General features: G+C 39.2%; 2 protein-coding genes across 5 annotated transcripts in view; one reads left to right on the plus strand and one right to left on the minus strand.

The window, feature by feature from the left end:
- Positions 1–3,342, plus strand: part of phactr3b (phosphatase and actin regulator 3b) — a 59,530-nt gene extending 56,188 nt beyond the window's left edge. For all 4 annotated transcript variants that reach the window (XM_044348929.1, XM_044348931.1, XM_044348930.1 and 1 more), the window contains one exon: positions 96–3,342. In XM_044348929.1, the coding sequence (XP_044204864.1) occupies positions 96–111 (16 nt within the window). In that variant the 3' untranslated portion in view covers positions 112–3,342. The remainder of the gene's footprint in view (positions 1–95) is intronic.
- A 478-nt stretch (positions 3,343–3,820) lies between these two features.
- On the minus strand, positions 3,821–7,434 carry ppp1r3db (protein phosphatase 1, regulatory subunit 3Db). The gene is made up of 3 exons (XM_044348933.1): positions 7,346–7,434; positions 7,101–7,189; positions 3,821–6,932 (listed from the first exon to the last, which is right to left on the minus strand). Exon 3 carries the CDS (start codon positions 6,911–6,913, stop codon positions 5,855–5,857), a length of 1,059 nt encoding a protein of 352 aa, XP_044204868.1. The 5' UTR covers positions 6,914–6,932; positions 7,101–7,189; positions 7,346–7,434; the 3' UTR covers positions 3,821–5,854.
- Between the last annotated feature and the right edge of the window lie 4,682 nt (positions 7,435–12,116).

Below are 12,116 nucleotides of genomic sequence, written 5' to 3' on the forward strand. Positions count from 1 at the left end.
CACTGTCCACTGGGCTAATAATAGAACTCTTGATTGATGAATGAGAATATTTTAGCTCACGTTCACACTTTCCCCTCTTTTTTTCCCCTCCGCAGGTTCCACCGGCCTTAGCAAGGTTTCTTCTGTGAAGAGTTGCTGATATTTGGTTCTGTCAGTGAAGACCTTGCACGGAGTCTTCCAGCGCCCTGGCCCACAGTCAGTGGGTGTCCTGATATTTGGGTCCAGCGAACCTTAGAGGCTATGTCTCTAGAGATGGAGCTGCGAGTGGACGGGGACGCATGCAGCAAGCTCCACTTCTGCTCAGAGGAACATCTCCTTAACCCTCACTTCACCTTGTCAGAGGAGCAGGAAGAATCAAGGTCATATATTCGCCATAGACAAGCAAAGACTTTTTATTGTTTTTTTTTTTGTTTTTTTTTGTAAACAGACTCTTTTGAAAGATGCCCTTTTTTCGATGCCACAGGGAGGAAACGTGCATGTGACCGAGTCAACCAGTCCCACTCCAGTATCAGTAGTCACATCCCTGTGCTGTGTCTGAGTCTCACTGATTCAGTTGATGATGCGTTTCATATCAACAGTGTAAATGTTCTTGAACAGGAACCTTGTCTGTGTATGAGACAAAAATCCCTTTGTAAGCACTATTTATTGTCTGCACAATACAGGTTTTCAATTTGTAAGAAACTTTTGTTTGTCTTGTGTGCAGTGATATTTTCGTGCCTTTTTCAAATCATATATGAATATCACGCCATAATGTGTGGAATTTAAAAATGTGATTTGGAAATTAGGGTGATAATTGCCGACTGGGTTGTAATCCCATTTGTGTGCTTTAGTAAGCAGCTAATGAAACTGTAGTGAAGTTCACCTTGTTATGTCAAATCAAGCTGCGATTAGCTGCTTTTCATTATGCCGTGTATTATTCTCTGGCATCATTTGTAGAGCATTAAGCAGGTTAGAGAGCCTAAATTCCCTCATGAAAACAAGTTCACCTGACTGCATTTGTCCAGTTTGAAGTGTGTTGCTGATATAATAACTTTTATGTCATGTCACACTGGCAGGGTAACAACAATGAGAGAAACAAGCCATTGTGTCTGGCTTACTGAGATTTGGCGTCACATTTCTCCCTGAACTCCTGATTATTCCCAGACAAAGACATTATAACAATAGGTGATGTAGGTGCACGCAAGGTCACTGAAAAGCCTCTTTCAGAAGGTAGAAGCCTCTTACCTGATATTAATTTTTTTTTTTTAAATAAAAGCAACCCTTGTATGGGAACGCCTCTGTCAGGCATGTTCAGATTGGACGGTGCAGTTTTTAGCTTCATTTCTGACATCAACATGCATGTTATCTGAGTCACAGCCTCCATCCTGGCACTGGTGGAGGAACAGATGGCAGCTCCAGTTTAAATCATACTGTACTCCAGGACCACTCGCTGTCTGGAGTAATGAAATGAGCGGCTACCGCAGCTGATAATGGCCAGTCCGACCCAGAACAGGCCTGGGAACCTGTGGATCTGCGTGGGAGGAAGGGATGCTCTCATGGGTGTGAGGGGGGATAGCCTGACTTCCGGGTCTCCCTCAGAAGGTCGAACACACTTGCTGACCGTGCTCTGCAGTTTTTAGCCAACTGTGAGCGTGATGAATTTCTGGTTTAAAAATAGGCTTTGGATTATAAATCACATCATATTTTGGACCATTTCCTTTTTTGTCTGTCAGTCATTTAGCTGCATTGCATAAGAGCAGAACACAATGTCAGTGTTACTGAACAACACTGAGCACCCAGAGGCTGCTGTTTTGATCTACACATTAGCTTTTATATTAACAAATTGTTGCCTCTCCAAATAAACATTCATATGAGAAAATCAGTGATACGCTTGAGACTCACAATGAACAAATAGAACAAGTGACATGGTTCTTTTATTCCAAAACACACAGGTCATAATGGTGTTTTAATGATGTAACTCATAATCACTGGAAGCCATAATGATGCCTCAATTTTTACATTTCAATCCCAGCCAGTCCCCTCAGCAAACGTCACGACTGAACATCATTGTTGGCTCCTAATATGGAGGCTTCTTATATAACTACCGGCAACAAGCGCAAGATGACAGCCCCAAATAAAGGCACGGTGCTGTTAGGCTGCATGGATGTATGCCCCAACAAAACCGGCCTGACCTCCAAAACTCTTAGTGTAGAATGTCCATGCTAGCAAGCACCATGTAAGAGTGGAGAAACCCAGGCAGGACTAAAGGGGAGATGTTTGTTTGTATTTCTGGTGCAACTGTAAAAGGTTTATAAGAAACATTTCAAGTGTAGACGAGATGCCACAGCCTCAGCACTAAGATTGTTTTTGCTGTACTGTGGCTGTGCTGCAGTTTGAATTTAACTGCTGAGAAATGCCTTATTTACTGTGCATCATAATAACTCAGAGCCCAGAACATATTTCTTTAGGAAAAGCAACTGTAGAAAGTTGTATCTTATTACTAACAAATTGATTGACTACAGATTAAGTTTTGCAGAATGCTCTTAGGTATGAGTGATGGGAAGATGTGATGAGGACAAACTAGCCAACAACTCAAGCATTAAACCACACACAGTAGTCTTTTATTTTACAGATGACACTGTCTCTTTTAGAGTCCCATCATTACATGAGTCATACGCTCTAGTAGTGAAGGAGGAAAAGGAAGAGAAAATGTTAAATAAAAAATGTTTATATTGCTTGGAGGTCAAATAGCGGTGCATTTAGAAATAAAAAAAAAAGTGAAACCAAAAGGCTCTTAAGGTGCTTCAAATGAACATGTATGGAAGTTAAATAGTGCCCTGTGGCCCAAATTTGGCTCTCTAACAAAAATATTTTTCCTTTTATAGATTACATCAAATCTTGTACATGAGTCTTCATAAACCTGAAGTCAATAACAATGCAAACAGAAGGCTCATGTAAATCCCAATAAATATGACCTTGTAACATCTTATAAACTTATGAGATGATTAACACAGGTACATAACATGATTTGGCCTGTCTGACCAGAACAGATTTGTGTCAATGACAGCACTTTGCTTCAATCATAAATGAAGCAGCCCACTGTTTAATGTGTATGGACAAGATAATGCATTTTTAGTCTCATGTACAGTATGTTCATGTTTAAGAGGCTCTTTTTGCCAAATGAGTATCAAACATAAGCTGAGTGACTTTGTTAGCTGTCACCACTGGAAATTATGATATATTCATTCAGGTACAAACCTAAAGCTATTTTATAAATCAGTTTTATTCTTGAATGAATTAAAAGAAATAAATTATCAAAATATATTAAAAACATATTGGGACGTGATTTAACCTCCCAGTAAACAGTGCAGAAAAAATACTGGCCCATGGTTGAACCTATCTGTGGATCCCTGATGTAGGATCTTAGCTTTGAGCAATGGTGTCATCTAGTGCCTCTTTACTGTAACATCTGACTGACTGCCCCAAATTTACACATAAAATAATAAGCATACCTGGAGCAACAACTGATATAGCTGCTATCTCAAGAATAAGGTGTCAGTCACTCATGTAAATGCACATTTTTAACAAATCAAGTAATCCAAATAACGACAAAATTCCCCAGTAGTTTTTTTTTTCACCCCATAAATGTAAATTATATTTACATTGATACTATTTACATTGGAGTTTAACTTCAAAATTAAAATCTACACATATTTGTAAAATACGGGCCTGTGTACTTGAATCACAGACTGTGCCTTTAACGAATCCCTTGCTCATTTTAGTTTTCTCTGATTGATGGGTGATTTATAAAAAGCTTGATATGCTCTCTAACTTTTTTGGGGGGAGGTGAGGACGGTGTTCAAATAGCTGCTATCAGGTTTAAAGCATGCCATACAGCTGCAGTGACTAACGCAGATGGAAGAATGCCTCCTATGAGCCACACATCGCAGCCTGCCAGGCAGGTCTGGAATTTGGGCTCTTGTATCAGTGGAAACTTTTTGGTGAAAGGTCAATACTGACTAAGGGATCTAAGGGAGCCAGTCACAGTGCAACAGATGAGCTAACTCTGCTCCCTGTAATCCTGCTCCAATAACAAAACATGCTCCTGGAAGAATGGGGTCAAGCCCTGTTAGTCATAGTGGAAAGTAAACACTGACAACAAACAGCTGCTCAGTCTGCTGACAGATCATTAAGTCCTCTAACTTGTATGAAATCAACAATGTGTCACCTTTGTATATAACAGCAGATATGAGTTTGTCTCACTCAGATTATCACTCATTGAATTGGGTCACCAGACTGTTGAATTGCAAAGTGAACAAATTCCTTTGTAGGTCTGTACAGAGGTGGCAGGAATTTAATTTAAATACAAGCCCAGCAAGAACACAGGAATCCGTCCATGAATTAAACCAAGCAGGAATATTTTAAAGGGGCACTCCACCAATTTCACACATGAAGTTCAGTTACCTGTTCTGAAGTGATGTCATCAAGGTCAAATTGGCTCAGGCTTCAGACTTCAAATTTTCTGGAGGTGTGGGGTTTGAAAGAGGTGGGGGGGAATTTAATGAAAATCTCTCTTGAGTTGCGTCATGGGAAATATAGGTTCTTGTGTTTTTGAACATTGACTCATACAAGAGACTAAAAGTCGGGATATCTCGGCCTCTGCTTTGTTGATTTTGGCCATTCTTTTGTTCCCCCATCTTTGTGGAAGTGCAGTACTAAACTGATGGTGAATCCCTGTAAGGGTGAACCACAAATGTGTGGTGAAGCTAACCAGATGTTGGTGTTTCACTGTGCCCATACTGGTTTATTATATTAAACTACAATACATTAGAATCTGTTGTGTGATGAAGAATAGCATTAGCTTTGTTAGCTTTACAAAAATCATTTGTGTATTTTCTTGCAGATGCATTTTGCAGCACTAGGAACCCCCCATGTCCTTAAAAAAAACCCTCATTTGATGACTTTTACAATTGGAATATTTCAAATGTCACCATGTCCTTTTATAACTCTCTATAACTCTTCCCCTTCACATATTTGATGCAAAACAATGTTGTTAAATGATCAAATCACTCCTAAAGAAACAGCACTCATTAACTGCATTTACCCTTTTGAACTAAAGTCTTGGCCTCCTTTAATGTTTCCCAAATCTTTGGCTGCTCTAGTATTTCTAGAATTTCCTGAATAGAGCATCTTCTAATCAGGGGTGCAGGAAGTATTTAGATCCTTTACTTAAGTTAATGTAACAATACTACACTATAATTCTTCATTTCAGGTAAAAGTCCTGCATTCAAAAGGTTACTTACATAAAAGTGCCAAAGTATTATCAGCAAAATGTAACAATCAAAAGTAAAAGTACAATATGTAGCAGGTGAGTGTAATTTTGTTGTACATTATACTATTTGATTATTACTGATGCATTAGCTTTCACAGCAAACAGAATTAAGCAGCATTTGAATAGCTAGTTGAGGTGGAGCTAATTTGAACCACTAATATAATTTTGTGTATAACAATTCTTCATTTATAAACTGATAATTTGTTTTGCATGTAAAATTTGAATCCAAAAAGTAACAAGTAACTGTGGCTATCAGATAAATCTAGTAAAGAAAAATTATTATTTTATTATTATAATTATTATTACATACAATTTACTTTTGTGAATGTATTGGAATAGAAGTAAAAAGTAGCATAAAATGGAAACATTTAATTGTACTTAAGTATAGTACTTGAGTTAATCTACTTTGTGAAGAATTCCATCATCATTATCCATCATTCTTAATATAAGTTAAGCAAAACATTGGTAATAGTTACTGCACAACATGTTGCTTGTTGCCATCCATGTCGATGTGTAGGTGTTATAGCTCCCTCATGTGGCCACTCAGGTAAAATGCAGCATGCTATCTTCACACTCCCTTGGCACAGTCACCTTGTAGCTGTGGCATGACAGTTTGTAATTGCGCCCATTATTGTTGTCCCAATAATTAGATCCATTTACAGAAAAGCAGATGGCAAATTCCAAAACGGCTCCTGGCTGCAAAATAAAAGGTGGCACAGGCAGACGAAATCGGAAGATATCTGTTTCTGGATCATCGCATTCTTCACGGGACCCACTTGATGCCCAGAATGCTGTTGTATCTGATTGTGTTCTCCAGTTGGTGAAAGAGTAATGCACTGTGACCTCTTTCTCAAAAGCTAAATTTAGTACTTGTATAGTCCCTGTTATCCCCAGCTCAGAACACAGGACCTGCTCGAGGCACACACTCTGGGTGCGCAGACGCTTCAGGAAGTCTGGCTGAGCTCCCATATTTTCAGGAAAGCAAGGTTTGAAGTAAGGCAGGGAAAGCTCCAATGACTTGCCGAAGGCCAGTTCAGAGCTCATCATTAGTCTGAACATGACATGTTGGGGTATCAGGGGGTGCTCTTTAACTTTGAAGACCTTCACTTCTTCTAAATCAAGCCCCAGTGAGTCCACAAAGCGAACCTGCACGCTCCTGATGTCTTTCTCCTTCTCTGCAGTTGAAGGAAGAGACTTAGTTCGTCTTCTCATGATCGTCTTAGTTGGAGGCTCGCTGACCATGGTTTGCTTCAATTCGGGTTGCTTTGCAGGGGGAAGTCTCGGACTTGGAGGGCGGATCTGGACTGGGGCTTTGGCAGTTTGAGGCTTGGGATCATAAACGTCCCGAAGACGGATGGTGGTGGTCTTAGTGGCCATGGTTTGCTTCAAATCGGGTTGCTTTACAGGGGGAGGTCTCGGACCTGGAGGGCGGATCCGGACTGGGGCTTTGGCAGTTTGAGGCTTGGGATCATACATATCCCGAAGACGGATTGTGGTGGTCTTAGTGGCAGGTACACTGCTGGAGCCTCTGATGAACTGAAGCTGGGTCCCACTCTTCTCACCAGGACCTTTGTGCTGCCAATTCTCATAAGCCCCATCCATGTTTGTCAAATAAACACACCTTGAAAAACAAACCAACGAATGCATAACCTGATTGTTCAGTTTTTCACACTGCACATGCAAATATCCTGTTTCAAACTCTATTTTTTATGACAAATCATGCATCATGCTTAGAAATCTAAAACTGCAAATGTTGCTGCATGCTAAACATGTTCAAGAAGGATCAAACCTTTACAGCAGTGACTTCTTGTGTTGTTGTTCAGCTGGTTTCTTGCATCGACCTTGTTCGCTGTCTGGAAAACTTTGATATGAACCCCACTGCAACCAGATGACAGACAAGAGTCTGCTTCTGTCAGCAAATGCCTGTATGACCCCACCGGAAGCCAAACTCAACATCTTGTGCAGAAAATAATGCAGCAACTGCCACACAGCAACAGCAGCTACTCTAGTTCAAAGACAGCAATGCAACCTTACTATGAAGTCATCAGTGACTGCAACAACAATTAGATCTGGAGGACAAACTGTAATCTATGGCTCCCACCCTTTGAGCTCAGCCCTTGACATATAACATGAGACCTTAACTGGGCTGAGAGGAGTAGAGTGAATATTTATAGCAGGTAGTGGTGGGCTGTTCTCTGAGAATGCCTGCAGTGGCTTCTTTATAGTTACTGGCATGAATTACCAGCTGTTTACAGGGTTAAAGTGGGGGGGAAAATACTGTCACCGTAGACGAACTGTTTGCAGAGTGCCCAGAAACTTAGAAAACCCTTGTATGTTATGCAATCCAATAACTGTGATTAATCATACCTGTGTGAAATGTAGAATTTGTTAATGTTGCTGACATTGTGATACTGTATGGTAATGCTTGAGGGTCTATGTGTTGTTTTGTATTGTTTTGCATTATATTGTGGGAATATTAAATTGTAAAATGTAGCCTTTTGTCTCCTTAGTGACAGCTTGACACAGCCTTGAGATAGATACATCTTAAGCTGCATAAATTAATATTTTTTATAGGCTATTAACATTGAGGACTACTTGCAATGTGGAAGATTTATTATTTCATTATTTCAGGTAGGCCTAACTCATAATTTGAATTTATTAAACCAAACATGCTGACTTAGTGTCTCAAACTTTAGTATCTCATAAGATTGACTTGGCATAGAATAATTTTTGACTTGGTAACCTCTCATCTCATTACTTGACCTATTATATCTTAATTCTGAATTAGTATCTCGAAACTCTGAATCTGGCCCAGCATGAGTATTTATTTATTTATTTTTTTCCTTTTCCTGGCAGGATTGATCCTCCATACCTCACTGTTCATTAGCGGCCCAGCACCAACCGTGGATGGCACCAAACGGAAAAGTTAGCGACCTAGATTCGTTTTTAGACCGAGATTCTTCTTTTGAAATGATCAGTTTTGTTGCATTTTCATTAATTAGCTCAGGGCTCAGTCGTCAGCTACAAAAGGTGATATGAAATAACCAGGGTGCGATTCAACGCCCACCCGGTTTATATCTGCTGAGTTATTTTTATCTCCGGTGGGGATAAGAAATTTATTCCCCTCACAGTGATTTATGCTGCTTCACCCATAGACCAAATATGTAAGATAAAAATAGGTCAATTAAAAATCTAAATAAAGCATTGCAACGTGAGAGCAGTCATTAGTGCAAACAACAACAAAAACATAAATTAACTTCCATTGTCAGCACCCGCGTGATAATAGAGATGACACCGCGTCAAGGCTACGTGATGGCGCAGTAAATGGGGTAAATTGTATTTAAATCTCTTTTTATATAGCCTTGTGTTGTTTTTACATTCTATCTGGATGCCTTTCATGTTTTATGTAGAGCACTTTGGATTGCCTTGTTGAAATGTGATATACAAATATTCCGTGCTCGCAGATTTGCAGAGATGTCGGTAAAAGAGGGGCGACACCCCGCGGATGACCCCTGCACAGGAAAGTGTAAACAGAAGTCAGAAGTCCATCACCAAAGCAGACTGGTCTCTTAGTCTGACAAGTAGGAATATATCCTACTGTATCTAATTTATTTTTTATGATGACAGCACGTCGTGCTATTGCATGTTGTGATTATTTTCTATTCAATATTGAGCATAGAGCTGAATTAAACAGTGACTTGCAAGAATGACATTATGTGTTTCGGCACATCTGGCCGAGTTGCGCCATTCACAGTACTGAAAGATTACACACACACACACACACACACACACACACACACACACACATCTTTTCACATATGCAAACAACACATGTGGTTGAATAATCATTAATCAGGTCACAGGTGCAGGTGTTAAAGACAACTGTCCTCAACTTTTAAATGTGATATAAAGCTTTATGGTTGGGTGTGGTGGTCAATGGCCTAGTAGGGACACTACTCTAAAATCATTCTCTAAAACAGCTCTGGCCTTGCAGTATTTTTTTTTGGTTTAAATTCTTATTTGAACAGCAAATAGATATCTTGAACCGTAGCCTTCACACTGAACATAACACACCTGACTATTGAGAAACATGGAATGGAATGAGAACAGTATTTATGCTACTTACAATTGGGTTTTTGTTTAATTGTAGCTCATTAATTTTGTGTTTCTATGGTGTAAAAGTGGTGTTTTAGAGGACTTTAAGCGCTGTAGGACAGAGCCCACAAGGAGAGATGGAAGAAGACAGAGCCTCTGAGAGAGGATAGAAGTCAGAAATTGAGTGACAAGAGAAGAAAAAGGTGGAGATGATGAAGAAATGTGTGTGACAGAGACAAGAGAGAGAGAGTGCTGAAGAGGGAGAGGAAAAGACAGATGGATGAACAAGAGTCTGCTCCAATTCCAGCTGGACATGAGCGGTATATTTTCTTTCTGTTTTATATCAGTTTCTCCAAGAACATACCAGGTAACGAGTAAAATGACTAAGTTATTGGATATTACATGTCGGGTTGACCTTACATGTCTGACATGGAGGAACAGTTTCAAGCTACTAGGAATTAGTCACAATTAAACAAAAGAATCTTAAACTGTCACCAATAATCAGCTGCATAACAGAGATAAGGACAGTGGTCACTGACATCAACCAGGACAGGGTGACAGATTGAAAGACAAACAGTATTGGGCTCTTTCAGTTGGCAGCAATTTGGTTTGTGTGAGCACAGAAAGCTGGCAGCTGAGCACACTGGACATGAATCTGAGCAGCAGCAGCAGTAGTAGTAGTAGTCCTGACAATATGGAGGAGGAGAAACTTCACATTTCCTCCAGAGAGTCATCCAGGCTGATCTACCTCCAGGTGCTGCCTTCCTACCTGCTGGCCGGGCTGGGCATGGTGACTGCCGGCATGCTGCTGGACCAAGTGCAGGTCAGTCACACCTATACAACTTTGAGAAAATGCCATTATAATTTCTCAGAGCCCAAGCTCTTCAAATGAGAGTGGCAATGATTGGTAAACTACTCAATAAATCGATTGGCAGATTAATCTGCAACTTTTTTAAATAACTGATTAATCATGTCAAGTGTTTTTCAAGCAAAAATTCTCTGATTCCATCGTCTCAAATGTTAGAATTAGCAGATTTTCTCTATTTTATATGATTGTAAACTGTATATTGTTGAGTTTTTGGGGTTGAAAATGTCACTTTTTGTCTCAAGGAAACTGATGAGCATTTCTCTATTATTTGTTCAATTATACTCAATCAATCAAAAATAATTATTAGCTGCAGCCCAACTTCAAATTCCTCACTTTATCTTACTAACAGCCCAAAACCTAAACTTATTCAACTGAATTGCCTGTATGACAAAGAAACACATCAAATCCTCACACATGGAGAAGCTCAATGTTTGGCATTTCTGCTTGAAAAATGACTGAAGCGATGAACTGAGCCAACTGATTTTCTGTTAATTGACTAATCAATAAATCAACAAATTGTTTCAGCTGTAATCTACACTAAAGGCAAAAACCTGGACATCTTTGAACTATTTCACTACAGTAGTCTTACATGTGTCTGGTATCTGAAGCAATCACTAAAGTGTTTTCTAAGGTTTTTTCGTAAGAGGCTAAGTAGGAAACCACTTATACGTAATAACAAGAATACGATCGATTAATTCTCCCATCAAGTGCCAGGAAGGCTGGTAAAGTCCAACAAGGTAACCACATCTATCTCCACGTGCCTTCATCTCTCTGACTTGATATTTGTCTATTTCTCTCTGAGGTGGGAAGACTGAACTGTGTGGGTTTGGAGGTCACAGTGACCTAGTGGGTCTATAAAGTGACCTTGCTCCATGGGAACAAATAAACTGGTCTTGGCAGTAATGTACAGCTTCACATTCATTTACGAGGGAATGTAAGCAGTGGTGGAAGAAGTACTCAGATTCTTTACATCAGTAAAAGTAACAGTGCCACAATGTAAAAATATTATATTACAAGTGAAAGTCCTGAATTTGAAATCCTACTTAAGTAAAAGTGTATTATTATCAGCTACATTTAAAGTATTGAAAGAATTTTATTTTTTTTTCCAGAAAATCAGCCCTTGTGACTGATATATTAAATACATTTAATAAAGTAGATTATTAATACTGAAGCATCAGTGTTAGAGCAGCATGTTACTGTTGTAGCTGCTGGAGGTGGAGCTAGTTTCAACTACTTTATATACAGTTAGTTGAGTCCAGTGGTGCTGGGAGGGGTTGTGAGATGATTAATGGGAGAGGAAAGAAGAAAAGTTCTGATACACAAATATGAATTCACTTTGGACTCTTCTCTAGTCTTTGCTTTGTTAAATATTTCAGAAAAAAAGTTTAGGAACTACTGGTTTCATCTTTTACAATGCAGTGTAATTTAAAATTTTACAATATGTTATTTCATGTAAAAATTTATTCTGAAAAGTTACTAATAAGTAAAGCTGCCAAGTAAATGTAATTGACTAAAAAGTACAATATTTCCCTTTAAAATGTAGTGGAGTAGAAATGTCAAGTATCATGAATTTGTACCTGAAAACTGTACTTACAGTTCTTGAGTAAATGTACTTAGTTACTTTCCACCACTGAACTGCAGTACAGTGTGCTACTATGCAGAAATTGGGAAACAAAGCCATAAACAAAGTAAGGAGACATGTTGGCAGAATGTGTAGTTGTGAATTTACCTAAATCTCAAATTTACTATTAGAGCTTTTTCTGGTGAAAAATGAGTCACACATTCGGACAGAAGGCAATTCCCACTTCCTTGTTTATGTCTAATTCACTGCTGCCGTGAATC

Source organism: Thunnus albacares, chromosome 4 (assembly GCF_914725855.1).
Source record: "Thunnus albacares chromosome 4, fThuAlb1.1, whole genome shotgun sequence".
Classification (NCBI taxonomy): Eukaryota; Metazoa; Chordata; class Actinopteri; order Scombriformes; family Scombridae; genus Thunnus; species Thunnus albacares.